The sequence below is a fragment of the Eumetopias jubatus genome, unplaced genomic scaffold (genome assembly GCF_037043125.1).
Source record: "Eumetopias jubatus isolate StellerSeaLion01/CBP00866 unplaced genomic scaffold, mEumJub1_p1.0 scaffold_4, whole genome shotgun sequence".
Lineage (NCBI taxonomy): Eukaryota > Metazoa > Chordata > Mammalia > Carnivora > Otariidae > Eumetopias > Eumetopias jubatus.
The window spans coordinates 137,823,038-137,839,773 of NW_028274810.1; the positions used below are offsets into that span (position 1 = coordinate 137,823,038).

At 37.5% G+C, this 16,736-nt stretch overlaps 1 protein-coding gene across 1 annotated transcript in view; it reads left to right on the plus strand.

Annotated features, from left to right (window-relative positions):
- The window catches only part of RSPO2 (R-spondin 2), a 127,795-nt gene that overhangs the window by 68,782 nt on the left and 42,277 nt on the right, over positions 1-16,736 (plus strand). Inside the window, exons 3-4 of the mRNA XM_028111148.2 lie at positions 8,571-8,714; positions 10,669-10,857. Of these exons, the coding sequence (XP_027966949.1) occupies positions 8,571-8,714; positions 10,669-10,857 (333 nt within the window). The remainder of the gene's footprint in view (positions 1-8,570; positions 8,715-10,668; positions 10,858-16,736) is intronic.

The window sequence follows — 16,736 nt, forward strand, 5'->3', positions numbered from 1 at the left end:
GATTGAGAGATTGTTCTTGTTTTCCTTGCATGACGGTTGAGTGGCAAGCAAGACCTGTGTTAGCTTCTGTATACTATCCTGTTTTGTTAGGTGGAGAGAGATGCATTCTCCAACATTTGGAGAAATTCAACTAAGTCTCAGGACTGAAGTTTATGAAAGTACTCTGGTTCTACCTTAACGTGAAAGGTTGACAAGTTACCAAAAAAAGGAGAAGCACAAAGAGTAACCAAGATGAGAGATCTGCTACTTGGTAGGAAAATAAAAGCTGATAAGAGACATTAATTTGCTTTATGATTTTTAAAAACTTTTTTATCACATTCCTTCCCTATTTTATTTTGAGGTAATTGTCCTCCCTTCTGATCTGCTTTAAGTGGACAAAGTCCGTTTAAACACTTGGTTTTGTATTCAAGGCAAATGTATCCAAGTTTTAAGTTATTTTGAGAATGACTTCAAATATGCATCACTTGAATACACGAGAAATGGAGCCAACATTTTTATAGTTACTCATTGTTTGATCGCATGATTTCACACAAACCTCAGTGTTTCTTCAGATTTTTTTGTGTGGGTGGGCAAGATATAGTTGGGGTTTTTTTGGGGCAAGATAAAATTCTTAAACATTCAAATATTACAGTGCATCTACCAACATATTTCACAAATTTGAGTTTTAGGTATTTGTTTTTTAAATGAACTGTTGTAAGCACTGTAAATTGAGTCAGGAGAAAACAAGTTACTTTTGATAGTATATGTGTCCTCCAAAGTTGAAATAAAGGACACTTTGGCATATAAGATAGAACTCTTATCGCTACCTGAAAAACAATACATAAATTTCTGACTGGACTCCATTTCCTAGCTAAATTGCAACTTGATTAAAATTCCAACCAAGTCCAGAATTTTACTACCCTTGTAGTAATTTACTACCCTAATGGCTATGATAGACCACCTTTAGCACACTTCAAAAATTGAACATCTTCATTGTACTTAAAAGTACAGGGTGCTGCACTTTTCAAGCAGTATCTGTTGAATATTTTGTGATACACGGTATAACAATATTTTGGATGGGCTTATTTAGCTTTAGGGAGTGATACAATTTTTACGTGGTACTTTTCACCTGTTCTTTTTGTTCTCATCTTAAATTTGGTACTCCAGACAATCATCTGATATGGTTAGGTCTAGTATTCTTCCCTCCTATCTGTTGGTGAAGGGAGTAGGGCACAGAGAGGATGTAATTTTCTCTACCAAGGTCAAAATTGCATTTGGATCTCTGTTTTCCTGAGTTCTGGTTCCTAATGTTTGAAGTAGATGACTTTCTACGTAGGTAACCAATGAATGATTATATTCCATTTCTTTAGCTGAATGACCTAAACAAAGGTAAAGCCATTATATTGACTACAGGTATTGGTGTTTGGATAATGTCTTTCATTTGAGTAGTGCACATATATAAAGATTTATTAAAATGATTATATATATATATGTACCTACATGTCCACTACACGTGGAGTATCCTTGGATCTTGTTTGTGCTTCCTTTCATCCACCATCTTGGACTGTTCTAGTTGGTAAATTTTTACTCATGATAGCTCACATTCTTTGATCACTAATTACACAGTAGATATTGTGTTGAAATTCTCACCTTTGTCAAGCCTGCTGAATTCTCTCAATCCTGAGATATTACCTCTTTTTATAGATAATGATACTGAGGCAGAGTTTTGCCATCTCGCCCACAATCATATAATAGTAAATGAGCCAAAATCCTAACCTCAGATGTGCTAACCATTGTGCTATTTGGAAGGCCACTATATTCTCAACATAGTTCTTATTTCCTGCCTTTGGCTCCTGTTCCAAGTCTCCTATTCTGCACTTGATGCAGTTGAATTTCACCCTATGCTAATTCTCCTAACTTAGTAAGGGCAATCTTGGCTTAACCCCATTCCGATGGGTTTTACACAGATTTCTACACTGGATCTTCTTTTAACAGTAGAGCTGGTTTTCTGTGTCATCACACAAATAGTTCAGTTGTAAGTATGAAACATTGAGTCCTGAAACCTCTGAATCTTTTATTTATTTTAGGTTGAAACCTAAGCTTCTAATGAGCTGTGTGTAACTTAGACCATACTACAAAAAATGTAATTTTAAATTTTAGGTCATAGTTTTCAACAGTCCCTAGCCTAATGGGATTGTTGCAGTAGTACATATTAGAAATGCATGATTTTGGTAACATAAAGCTTAAAAACTTTAATTAGGGATACATAAGCCATTGCAAGTTTTGAGAAGGAAGGTTAAACAGCAGTATTTGTAGTTGTTAGAGAAGCCTAAAAATATTTAAACAATTAAAAAAACTCATATTAAGTTACACAGTTTAGTACTTCCCATGTGAGAAATTGCTAACACTCTAATTTTGAATGTCTTTTGGAACAACCTGTCCCATGAGTTTCTGTTAAAATTTTAGCATACACTGAGTGGAGAAGCTCTAGGGTTTTCAGGGGTCTGGCTTGATGCTCTTTGATACTTATGACTCCAGTCTGAAGACTAAATAACCCTAGTGGGGGTCAGCATCTGTTACATTCTGAATGGAAATGCTGAATAGAGATGCCCAATAAAGGGCAGTTAGACACTAGGCAGTCAGATTTTCATGGTGTGCTCAGGCAGCCTGTACCCACCCAACAGCCCTGATGATTATGAAGAAATAATAGAAAAGGATGCATCTGTATGGGTCTGAGGTCTTCTCTACTTCACCGATTGCTTCCCTTTCTCTAATATTTAATTGCTGTATATAGAATTACATTTTCACAGTTGAGTTTAACAAAGGCTGGTTTTTCTCTGCTTTTAATTTAAGGTTTTAATTCTTCTGCTGTTTATATGATTGGCCATTCTGAGCTATTCGGTTAATGGATGGTTCTTGTCACCTAGACTTTGGTGGAAAGATAAACAAAACTCACTCTCTCGGCGTGCCAAAGCCCCGGGAGGGCTGGAACACCAAAGGAAGAGAGGGTGACTGGGGATCTTTGGCTTCTTAGTTTTTCATCTCTTCCACCCAGTTTGTCAGTTGTATTGATTGATTGTAACTCCCTTTCCCATGACCGTTACATCTTAGTGTTGAGCCTCTTGGTGGTTTTCCTTACCCCCGCTCTCTTCCTTCTTTCAGGAAACCTAATTTCCTGAAAGTATGCACTCCCCCGCTCACTCTGTATATATGAAAGAGTAATCGCATTACTATCTCATTGCCTGCCTGTGTACCATTGCTTTTAGTAGACCAGGATCCTGAAGTGCAGGAACCTTGCTTTCTCCTCCGTGCCTTTTAGCTCCCCAGCATGATGCTTGGCCTCCTGGCACTTCTATCTGTTGAAATCAGGGGACAAACCAGGTACCATCTTGGTCATGTTGCTTTCATGCTCAAGAATCTATGAAGACCTCTCACTGCTAGTCAGACCAAGCCTTAAGCTTGAAACTAACTTCATTTTTATTAATTATTACTTAAATACTTGTACAACGTACAAGTAATTTAAAATTTAACTTCTTTGTTTGAAATGAAGTAAAATAAGTGAAATTCTCCACCTACAGCAATCTACACCTAAGTAACCATCCCCTGATTCTAATCTCCGGCTCATTCAAGCCACTCTTCACAGGTCCATCACGTGCCATGTGAATTTTCTGTTGTGTGATTGTGAATGGAGTCACCCTGGCCACGGCTCTACTCTTCCCATTGTCTCTCTCAAACCTGCTCAGCTGAGGTTCCAACTTCCATGACCTGTATTACCTACCACACTTCAATACTTATGTTCTCTATTATAATTGTTTTCAGGTGTTGGACTATTTATTCTTCCAATGAGATTTGCAGTCCTTTCCAGCCACCATGGCTTTTCTTTCTAAAGATATTTACAGGGCATGTGCAAGCGATCTCATACTAAGCATTCAAATGAGTTTTTAAATATAAAGGAATTGAGTTTTTAAATGGCTCTTATGTTAGTTCACTTGGCAAGCATGGAAACTCCACCATGTGTCCGGCACTGTGTTAGAAACAAAGAATTTACAGACTGAAAGGAAAAAAAAAACAAAAAACAAAAAACTAATGGCAGAACAGAAATGGGTCTGTCTTTTCTATCTCTACCACACACGGCACATGCCTTTAACATCTACTGTGCTATGTTGCAGTGTTTGTGAGTGCCTCGTGGCCCCCTCCCTTTGGCTTTTGCCCCGCCAGGACAGGGAATGGGTATTATAATTTTATGTTCTCAGGGCCTGGTACAATACCTGGCAAGTGCTCCATTTTTGGAGAATGCTTGGAATGGACTGTTGAACTGAACTAAGTATAATTTGAAAAATGTTATAATGGAGCCTGTATGGATACCACGCAAGGGCAGGAGAGGGCACCTACCCTACTTTGTTTCTTGGCCAGGGTGAGCTCCCCTCACCAAATGACAGCCCCATCAGATTGTATTTGGACACAGTCTCACTTGAACAGTAATTTTACTTAAACCAATATTGGCAGTGCTCGCTTGGATTACATTTTTGAGGAGGCACTGTAATTTAGAGGCATGTAAGTTGGCTAAACCATGGTCTTATTTCTGAACAAGGCCTTAAAGTACAGATTTTTATAGAGACCCATGTTTAGCAAACTTTGGTATTCCTGTTTTCTTAAGCCGTATAGGGTTTTCTAAAGTTCACCAGTCTGTTGAATGATCCTCTTGGTGTTTTAAAACTCATTTATTGATAAAATTAACATAAAGGTTTTCCCAGATCATTAATACAATGGCTATTTCTGGGAAGCAGGCCTGATGTACCGTTCAGGTAAATAAGAGTATATCTGTATCGGGGCACCTGGGTGGCTCAGTCATTAAGCGTCTGCCTTTGGCTCAGGTCATGATCCCAGAGTCCTGGGATCGAGCCCCACATCGGGCTCGCCGCTCGGCGGGAAGCCTGCTTCTCCCTCTCCCACTCCCCCCGCTTTTGTTCCCTCTCTCACTGCGTCTCTCTCTGTCAAATAAATAAATAAAAAAAAATAAAAAAAAGTATATCTGTATCTTTACCTGTTTTGAATATTTATAATGAGAATGTTTCACTTTTCTAAAAAGGAATTAATAAGGTTGATGTGAATCTGAATTGCTTAAGTATGACCAGTTGAAGAAATTTCTGGGAGTGTGGATACAGGCTGGAGGGAAAAGCCTAGAACTATGAGGCTCCACAGTGGTTTTCTCCAAAGCAGAAGAGTGAGTTCTAGGAGAAGTAGTCGAATGGGACAGGGAGCTGTGGATGGGGCTGGAGATGGTGAGAAAAGGTTTCTGAGAAGCACGTCAAGGAGCAGATTGTCAGGCTAGGTGGTTTGTGCGGTTGCTTTAAAAAGCTTTCAGTTCAAAGGTGTTGGTGATTAGATGAGTTGTGTCTGTTGAGGCTGCTGAGTGCTGTGGGCCGCCTGCACCGGTTTTTATGTTGTGGTGGAGTCACTGAGACCAGGAAGGTCAGCGGAGCTTTGGATGATGTTACGACTTGGTGCCAGTCAAAGCTTTTGTTTAAATGCTCTGTGAATAAGAAATATTTAGGGATTTTTTCCCCTAATGACTTGAATGAACGGAAAGCACCCTTGAACGTATGGAAACAAAGAATACTGGACAAGAGATGGCCAAACAGTTGGGTATTTTGAGGCTAAGGTAGATTCAACATTATAAGGGGTATAATTTCATGTACATAATTTTTCAGAATTTCCAATTCTGAAAAACTTGGATCGAGTACTATTCCTTGATTCATTCTTGCCAGTTGGAATCAAAAGAATTTGTTTCAGAACATTATATTATAGCGTTATTTTCTGTAAATTTAAGCAAGTCACGGTGTCATTGAAATAACTTGTTTTACTTTTAATACATAAATGCATTACAATTACAAAAGATTCATATGATTCAGAAATAGATAATTTTTAACCTATTTCAAAACTCCACCACCCCTTTCCCAAATTAACTTCTCTAAGCTCCTTCATGAGCGCACGTGTGGTTTTCTTGTACCATACTCTCTATATCCTGCAACTTGCCTTTTTCACTTAATGATAGATCTTAGAGCGTATTCTCAGCCATTGCTCATAATTCACCTCGTGCTTTTTCATGTCTGAAGTAGTCTACAATTTGAATGCGTCAGATATTCTACTTAAATTTGAAGACAAATAATCGAGCTTTCTTTTAGCAGGATTTACGCCTGAAGAAGTCCTAAGGGACTTGACAGACAATGATAGGTATTTCAGAAATTCACATTCTATGAACTGGTATTAGGGCCATGGAATGAAATGAAGAAAGAAATTAGGGCGCTGCAAGTAGCAGTCAAGATTAGCAGAGGACCTTGTAACATTATTTCCAAATGCTTATTGCTATAACTTTTAGGCCAAAGAGCTTACTGGTGTAACTCGTGTTTTAAAGAAAACTCAGACTTTGTAGATAACAGCTGATCTATAAAGTGTACAGTCCTCTTTTCTTAATATAAATGCTTTGTTCTCTTCCCCCCTTAGTTCTGTTTTGGAATGTTTATCATTTCTTGGAAAATAATTCGGCTAGTAGGAAGGGCTGCTTGCTTTTCTAAAAAGGCAAGAAAACCAACAATTTGTGGACATGATGGTCATGTGTTTTGACCATGATTAAGAAGCTACTGACCAGCTATAGACCACCATTTCATTACAATATAGGTTACAGCATTTAAGATTACAAATGCACATTTTATGGGGTGATAAACTGTTCTTCTTTACCCACCATCCTCCCCAAAAGAGCAGTAGTGTAATTTGACTATGGACTTTCACCCATACATAGTTGGTTTTCCAATTGTAAGTTTGGTAACATTTCACAGATTGAGTTAGCTGCTTCATGGTGGCCATTTAATGCATGAAGACCTGTGAGACCCCAAACTGAAAGGTGAAGAATTGCCATTTTCTTTTTATAGGTCCAGAACCTTGTCATTATTTAAAATATAATCTATCTCAACAAAACTTTTTATTTTCTCAATTTTCAAAATATTCAGTGATTCCATGTTTTGGTTCTATTTTTTATTCCATTATCTCTTTGCTTACAGGAAGAGTCCATCTTAAGCCTTTTTCTGAATCATTAAAGGACCAAATACAGTAGTGGCATTCAGAGGCTTGTTAAATGAATAAAAGTGTTGCCATGGAGTTTTCATAGAGCTTTATGTATTCTTAATTGCCATCAATTAAGTCTGTTATAAGTAATATGTACTATAATCTGTTAAAAATCTGAGCTTTTAATTAATCCTCCTTTTTCTTTCCTGTACTTGAAGAGTAGAGTGTATATATTTAGAAATACATATATTTAGAGTATATATATATAGAAATATATATTTCTATATAGAAATATAAAATATATAGAGAGTATATATATATATATATAAATATTTTCACCTGTGCAAGCCAATCCCTCTGGTCCAGATGTTACTGGCCTACCAGCGAATCTGACCTCTATATATATAGAGAGAGAGAGAGAGTATATATATATAGAAATATAGAAAATATATTTTCACCTGTGCAAGCCAATTCTCTCTGGTCCAGATGTTACTGGCCTACCAGGGAATCTGACCTAGGATACTTAGCCTATAAATTCATTCTTCTTTTTACACTTTGTTGTAAAATGTGTGGGTTAGTGGAAAAATACATATTTCTAATCTCCAGTTGATTTGCATATGCCAGTACAAATCTTCTCAACAGCCTTGTAAAGTCAGTGATGTCCCTGTTTTATGCAGAAGGAAATAGACACTCAGAGGCCTATCGTTGTCCTGAGTCACAGAGCTGCTAAAAGCGGAGCTGGGATTCAAACCCAGACCTAGCAGACCTAAAAAGCACTTCTTTTTCACAAACTGCAACTAGTGATATTCTGTTAGTGCATTATAGAGAAAATATTACAGATTTAGAAGGCAATCGGTTTGGGGGCCTCTCAGAATCAGCTCAGCCACTATTAGCTGTGTGACTTTCTCTTAAATTCAGGTTCCTTTTTTGCAAAATAAGGATACCACCGCCCACCTCGTAGGATTATTATAAAGACTAAATGGAAATGCATGTAAAGCCTTTGGCACATTGTAGGTTTGCAAACTAGTGACCTACACTACCCCTCCAAGTTAAGACACCTTCTGCTGAAAGTAAATGCCAGCACTGACCAGCATTAAACAGGATTTTAATTTACTGTCCTGAAACAGAAGATACTGATTAGAATATTCCCATTGTGTTTTTCACTATAGGTTTTTTGAAGAGCAGAACAGATTTCAATCTCAGCAGCAATGAGATTTGTAGTGGGCGTGTTTGCTTTTTCTTTTTAATCCTTTGTTTTCATCTCATTTGTAGTTGCAAAATTTTCTGAAGGGTCTTATGCTGCTTAAGGCCTAGGCTGGAATGCTGTCAGCCTATTGATGTGGTGAGCTGTTGGAAGAGGTAGGAGTGATTTAGAATGTGATGGCATTAGCAAACAAATGAGTTGAACGCATATTTCTTTGACTACTAGAATTTCGATGGAGCTAACTGGTAAATTTGTGAGTGTTATTTGCAAAACAAGTAAATTTCTTTGACTGAAATGTTCTTTTTTTCTTTAAAATTGTTTTTAGGGTGCAGAATAGAAAACTGTGATTCTTGCTTTAGCAAAGACTTTTGTACCAAGTGCAAAGTAGGCTTTTATTTGCATAGAGGCCGCTGCTTTGATGAATGTCCAGATGGTTTTGCACCATTAGATGAAACCATGGAATGTGTGGGTGAGTAGTTTTTCATGTAACTTTCAAACTTTTATTTTAACACCTGTTTCTTGAAAAATAATGCATGCTGGATATATTCAACTTAAAAACAAATTGGTTCTCTTGTTAATTAGAACTGAAAATTATTTAAGTTCTTTGCTGACTTGCTGAATTTTGGGGGCATCAGGACATCGGTAGTCTACTAAATCTTGCTACAAATTTGCTAGTTGTGTGTTGCCTAGTTCAACTATTTAAGTGCTGGTATGGCTTTATCATCTGTAACACATAACCTTTTTTACCTTAAATTATTAATAACTGTTAGAGAAAAGCATTTTGTGTAAAAGAACAAAATTTACAAGCAGTACCATGTGGTTAACTGTTCTGTCACTTTTGTTATGTAGCTTAATTATGGTGCTTCTTGTTTAGCCATTTAAAAAATTGGAAAGAAATTTTTTGTGCAAAATTGATTTTGTTGATGATTGCATGTTGCCAAGGTATATTAAAACAATGTTTTACTGAATTTATCTAGAATGCATAACTTAATATACATGTGTACACTGCTCATGAATAATTAGGAATATACATTTTATAAATTTTATACTTTTGTAGTGTTTGAAAAACACTTTGATATTTTTATACAACTGATGAAAAGGTAAAGATCTATAGTACCTACATTTTGATGAATACCTAATCGAATGAATCTAATCTCCAGGTGTAATGGCATTGTCCCCACCCCCAAATTTTATTTAACATATTATACATCTGATATGATCTATAACAGAATTACGTATTATAAACGAGACTTTCCAGCACCTTAGAATGGAGACTTAAAAAAAAGTAAGGACTTCTTTTCTGCAGAAATATTGTTGAGTCTGTAATTATATATTTGAAGGTTTGCAGAGAACACCTTTAAATGACAGGTTTTTGAAGAAATGTGTACTTATGTTCCTGTTTATGTGTGGGTTTGTACATTCATACAGGTGACACTCTATTAAAAAAGTCACTATAACAGAATATTCAGAATGTTGAATTTGCTTTTGAGAGGCAAGATCCACCCCCATTATAAATATTAAGTGGAAACTCTTACAAAATCCTTAAATATAAAAAATTACAAATAGAGTCCTACACACTTCCGTGAATAAAAATCTTAAACAACTTTGAAAAAATCTCAGAGTAACCACGATGCCTGCTGAGATCAGAAATGCTAAAATACTGTGTGTGGACTCCAGGCCCGGGTCCTTATCTGCTAGGGCATTTTAATAGTGAATTTGGTGAGGTTTAACTTTGCATATTTTTATCCTTTTATTATCTACCTCAGGGGTTTGGAGGATAGCTGTGTTTTCTACCATATGAATTTACAAAAGGAGATGCTAAAAGCTTTTACATATAAACAAACATTTTCAAATATCTGACCGTATCTAATTATAGTGAGATAGAGCACCAATTTAGGAAATGAGTACATACAGTGGTTTTTAGGTACGTATTGAAAGAATTGAGATAACCAGAAAATGCAAAATAAGCTCCCTGTCCTTTTCACTAAGTACTGACTTCCGAAATAAAACTAACATACTTGTGAGTTACTATGAGGGCATTCAGAATTAACACGTAAAAGTATGTCTTCTGTCATTGTTTGAAAAGAGGATCTTTTTCTGTAGGTTTTAGTTGTTGAATCTTTTAAAGAGTTATATATTTCAGTGTCTTTAGAATGGACCAATAGCAGTCCTTCAAAAAATGAACTAAGACAAATACAAAGTAATAGTTTTTAAATTACTTATGTGGTAGTTGCTTATTGTAGATGAAAGTAACTCTATGGTTCAAAGAATTGAAGCATCCAAAAAGAATACAGGTCTTTGTGGGCTGTACAACTTAATTTATCTGAAGGGGGGTGTGGGGAAATACAGCTATATAAATTTGATGGCAGCGGGGCAAATGGAGACCAAGTTATCTGTGTTTGTTTTTTTTTTTTCTTTATTAGAAGGATGTGAAGTTGGTCATTGGAGTGAATGGGGAACTTGTAGCAGAAATAATCGCACATGTGGATTTAAATGGGGTCTGGAAACCAGAACACGGCAAATTGTTAAAAAGCCAGCAAAGGATACGATACCATGTCCAACCATCGCCGAATCCAGGAGATGTAAGATGGCCATGAGGCATTGTCCAGGAGGTGAGTTTAGAGAATTCCTGTCCTGCATGGGCTGTGTGCTTTCTGAATTCTCCTCCCCCCAGAGCATCTATCCACAAAGGAAACCTAGTAATAACATCAGTGACAGGGTAAAATTTCACACTGTACTCACTTTAGAGACAACTGCTTAAATTGTGAAGAATATAAAGTGAGTATTTCATTTTCATGATGCCTTGAAAATGATTTAGAAGAGTGCATGACAAATGAGCTTTCTAAAATGAGATTTCTAGGAGAGAGAGAGAGAGAGAGAGAGTGTGTGTGTGTGTGTGTGTGTTGCTGATGTACCATAAAAGCGGGTTCTTAGGAAATCAGGCCTTTGCAGATGTTGCTCTGAGGGAAGCGGCCAACTTTCAGTAGAGAAGAGTTTAGATTAGAAAGGTTTATGAAATCTGTAAAATCATCTGCATCGTTACTAGTTGAAGATGACAACTTAAAATAAACTTGCCCAAACACTGGGAGGAATAAATGTTGTCTTAATGTTACCACAATTAGCCGGTTCCCTTTGTTTTGATAATAATTTGTAGAAAACAGCTACTGGTATGTGTGTGTTTATTCATGTCTTTGTAGTAATTGTGCTGATTTGCAGTAATTATTCTGTAATAACAGGATTCGGCCCATTTACAAATTAGGAGAAGCGAACATAGCTCAGGTGCTGGAGGAAGCCAAGTCAGGATGGGGAAATGCAGTTTTTAGCATTGTTGCTGTGGTTCTGAAAGCATCATCGCTTCTCATTTTAACACTAACGGATGCTATGTTGCCAGAGATGAAGTGGGGATTTTTCTAGTGCGCAAAATAGAAAAAGCAAAAAAGAAAGTGGTGTTTGGAAAATTGCCCTTGAAAATAATCAAAACGTTTGTTTGCCTTCATTCTCACTGTTGGTGCATAGCTTTCCAGCTCTGTGGCTGTAGCCCAGAAAGAGAATATATATCTGCTTAAATGGATTTATATTCCTATCGGCCTTCCACATAGGGATGTCTGTGATCCATGGAGGAAGACAAAGCTTTTAAGACTTGAAGACTCCGGTCGGCCTTTGAGAACTATTAGATCCAGATTCAGAAGCTACCATGAGGAAGGCAGCTTTCCCTCTTGAATTAGTTTTGCTTTTCTTTGCTGGGTCTTTGAAACAAAGTTTTTTTGGGTCTGCTTTTCACTAACAAGGATGGTTTTGTTCAGTTAAACTGAGTATTTTTCAGTCAAAATAAAAGAAAATATTTTCTTACAAAACTAATAAGCCACTTCTTGGATAGCTGAGAGCATTTAACCTGCAACCTTGTGCCTAAAAACAAACCTGATGTATTCAGGTATTGGAAATAAAGACTTTCTTTGTTGTATATTGTTTATGTAACTACCCCCCACCATTCCTCTTCCAGCAATGTGGTCCCCCAATTGTGGTTTACGTTAATAGCAAAAATTAACCCGAAAATGCTCCTATAACAAACATGCTTATGTGTAACAAGAACCAGCACGTTCCCCTCCCCTCCAAAATTATTTTGACCTAGCCCCAGTCTTGCTGGAGAATTTTGTAGATAACAGCGACGTTGTTAACCTCTAATCTCTATTGCATTTTTATATATTTTTTGCTTCCAGCAACAGTATACTGTCTTCATAGAAGACATAACCTGATACTGTCAATGTTGAAATTATGTCAAAACAAATGTTTGTGTGTCATCTGCTAATATCTTTTTTGACAAGTGAACCGGCAATGAACTCTGATTTAGCTCATATTTAGGTTGTACCAAATATTATTTACTAGGAGAGAGCAGCTATCACTCTAATCTCTGTATCTACATTTTCCGTTGAATAAATTAAATATTTATATAACCTTTAAAGTTAGTAGGTTTAAAAGGGGAGTTAGAATTTGTTGACTGGTTTATGTTTTGTAAAAAGAAAACGAAAATAGAATTGTTGATAGAAATGGAAAGTTACTCTCCAATAAAAACTTCTGTTTACAAATGTAGGAAAGGAAAAGTAGAAAATTAATTTTGGAACTTGAGCACCAATTGATAAAATTGGCATAACTTCCAGTGGAGTATCCCACCTTGCCTCAGGTGAGAGAGGGAAAAGTTCCTTTCTTCCATAGGTCATGGTGATTAATGGAAGAATGGAGAAGAAAACCACCTTATCCCATTTTACATCTTGACTTGATTTCAGTGATCTGCTTTGACAAACCATGCAAAAATGTAGTCGTAATCAGGTTGGGAATACAGGCATTTTTCAGATCTTTTCAACATATGTATGGATTTCTCTCCTGTTGGAGCCAATCTTAACCTGATTGCACACAAATGCAGCCTTAACCTCCTTCACACTAAAGCACTAGCACATTAAAATCAGCTGCTTTTGATTACTGGAAGGCATGAGTTAGAGGTCAGCGAAATGGAATAGTCACTAAGTGTATAAGATATTACACTGAAATCTATTAAAAACAAGACAATAAATGGCTATAAGATAAAAAAACAGTATTTTAGCTTATTTTTTTCTTAATTATTGCCTGCTTATTTGCTTTTTCAAAAAAATATCTTAAGTCATGGATTGATTTACGCTTGAAATTACTCAGTGTTCATTCCCAAACTTTTCTTCTTGATTAGTTATCTTTTTCTTTTATTTCTGATGACCTGCTTGCAGAGTTTTTTGGGGGCTTTTCTGACATTCTGGTCTGGCGATCATGAGATCTGGGTCTCTGCACCCTGTCAACTCATTAATTCTGTGACCCTTGGCAAGTCACTTAACCTCTCTTGGCCTCTATTTCCTCATTTTGTAAATTGAGGGTATTACGGGGGATGTATTTCTAAGATCCAGTCCAATTCTAAAATCCAATGATTCTAAGACAAATTGCCAAAAGATACTGGCAAGTTTTGTGGTTGTCACATAAGCCCGAGAGCGTTGTTCATGACAAAAGGACTGAATGCTTTTCCAGTAGCTGTACCGTGCATTTGCCAAGCTTTTAGCATGTGGCAGCTTTTCACCCTCATCCTGCCACCTCACGGGTAGTCCACCCTCACGGACTAAGCAAGACTCCTTAAATCGGCCTGTGACCTGTGGTTTAGCCACAAAGGTGGTAAGAGGCTAGAGAAAGAAAAGAGAGGGGATCATGAAAGACTGTGATAAAAGGAGGCAAACAGGAAAAAGAACCAGGGCAAAAAAGAAAGGACTACTTAAACATGAAAACGGTACTCCTCGCCCAGACCTGTCTCGCAGTCCTCTCGTTCCCACTTGAGCACACTAATTAATGGGATTCATTCTGGAAGGATTAATTTATTCTGTTCATATATAACCTGGAGGTTCAAATGGGAGGAATTTCTAGTCTGGACCATGTTGTACATTAGATAATCTATTAATAGAAAAATATAAACATGCCATTATATTTAAATGACAAATGGAAGAACAAAATCATGGTGCTGAGGCATGGAGTCAGAAGATGTTCAAGGTCAGAGGGAATTGTTGTCATTTGGGTAACTAATCTTCAGGATTGGCCAACATAATATTCTGTCCCATGTGTATGGCATTCCTTGTTTTTTAAGGTCCCATGACAATCTTAATTTATCAGATATTGAGCACTGCTATGTACTAATCACTGGTCTAGACATGATACTACTCAGAGTCTTTACAGAAGTTTTTCTAGTGGGAATCATGGCAATAAAGAAGTAAGTGAGGGAATTCATAATTTCATGTGGAGATGGAGACTGGCAAGAAACATAAAGCGGGATAATCTAGTGAAAGATTGAGATGGGAGTGTATTATTTTACGTGGGGTATTCAGAGAAATTGAGGGAGTAACATTTGGTCAGAGATCTGAATGAAGGAAACCGTCTGAGGAGCTAAGGGAAGATTTTTTTTTAAGCTATTGACGCAATGGTTGTTTGTGAATGTCCTTGATTCTCCCAAATTACATTAGGGAAGAGGAAGGAACTGCAATCTGGAGAGGCTCTGACTGGTCCAAGGCAATACATAGCAAGTTTCTAGTGTTAGGGCCAAGAGCAGAACCAGAACCAGAACTTGCTGCCTAGGAAACCCACCTTGTTCCTTGTTCCTGATAATAAAAATCCAAGATAAAGCTAAGGTTGTCTGTTAAAGAAGCCAACTTTAAACTGTTTCTCCCCCAACCCAGACACATCATCTTAATGCTGCTCTACAAATACTTAAAAAAAACAAGAACAAAAAAACCTGGTGCCCTGCCATTACCACCCCCTCCCAATATCTTCCAACTTGAAAGAGTAAAACATAGCCTGAGGGTCATTTCATAAACACCAAAGTATTGAACCACTGGCTTTGCTTTGATTCAGCCGCTCCTACAAAGACCCTCTTTCTTTAATTTTAGTGTCATTGGTCCTCGTTGGGGGGGGGGGGGGAGTGTGATTTCCAGATTATTCTTTCCATCATTAGTGTTTTGGAGTCACCCTCTGGGCTAGCCCCTGAGGCTACCTTGGATTGAGTCACACTCAGCACTCACCTCTGCCCCCTCATTCCCTGGCCTGCATGGCAGCTCTGGGGATCTGAGTCCCACCCCCCACATTTCGGGCTCTGTGCCCAGCATGGCTTTTCTCTTTCTGACCCAGTCAAGCAATCAGACTGATAGCGTAATTTAGGTGATGCTTTGACAAATACTCTGATCGCTTTCTGTCTCTTTTGCTTGTGGTTGCCTCCACTCACCGTGCTACAGTTATTAGTATTGGGATGCAGTTATTTAAGCCCTCAGATTTTCTCAGAACTGTGCTGAAATTTAAACATGGAATGTGCTACTGTAAACTATTTCAATTTGAAAATAACCCCTTCCTCTTACAAGACATTACTTGACCCTCATCTACTTTTTTTTTAAGTGGCTTTTAACTTGATAGGAAACAAAAGAAGATATCATTTAGCAACTTAGAAACTTAATCTCTGCAAACATCTACTTTTTAAGAAGAAATAGTAAAAAGACCCCTCTAATCTTTGTTTTCTGTATATAAACTGACAGCAACATGCGGACTAGGTATTAGATAATACTAAAGATGGTTGTGGATCGTGATGGATTGAACTGAGAGCAGGAAATAAGCACAGTTGCAGGAGGATAGGGTCAAGAAAATATGCTTTAGACATATGTTCTTTATTTCTCTACGTTTTGTTTACACTTGAGTTGCAATTTATGTGGTCTGTTTTATACATGCCGGCCTTAAGAGTAGTTTGGAAGAGAACGGATAAGAGAAAAACCTCTTCTAAAAATTTCAGAGTTGGCAGGAACATGGGTACTGGGGTTATTCTGTGAAGAAGAGAGCATCTAAAGAGGGGGTTCTTTTTGCCTCTCTGTTTGCTCTGCTAAATAGCTGATTATTTGTGTTAGTTTAAGCAAATTGTACTGTATTTCCCAGGTACTCTGGATACATGGCAGCTAATAGTAATGTTTAAGGAGATTATAAACAGGGATAGTCACCCATAAGCCGCCACATTTTAAATGTCAATGTATACTTATTATATAAAATGGACATTTAACGAAGATCCACCTGTCTCTAAGTGTTTCTCTTAGTAGCTACAGTGTCCAAATTTCCTGCCTCAGTGGTCTGCACAATGAGCCTTTAGGCGATGTCTTGGGAAGTGCTCCCGCCCTCTTTGCCCCCTTGCCTATCCCTTTTTAATTTTTAAAATTCGTTTCCTGGAGAGTGGATTGGCATCATATAAAACCTGGAGCATCACCATTGGGACCTGTCTGTGTTTTTGCGTTTGTTGCTTTTTAGCAGTGATTTCTTTCAGATTTACTCATTCTCACATTTCAGAGGGTGTAAGTGTCTAGGGCAGGAGAGGGGCAGAGAAGCGGGCTCTAACGCAGTATGCACTGGAGAAGATGAAAATTTGTGAGGGCAAAACAAAGTACGGTCTTGGACATAGACCTAA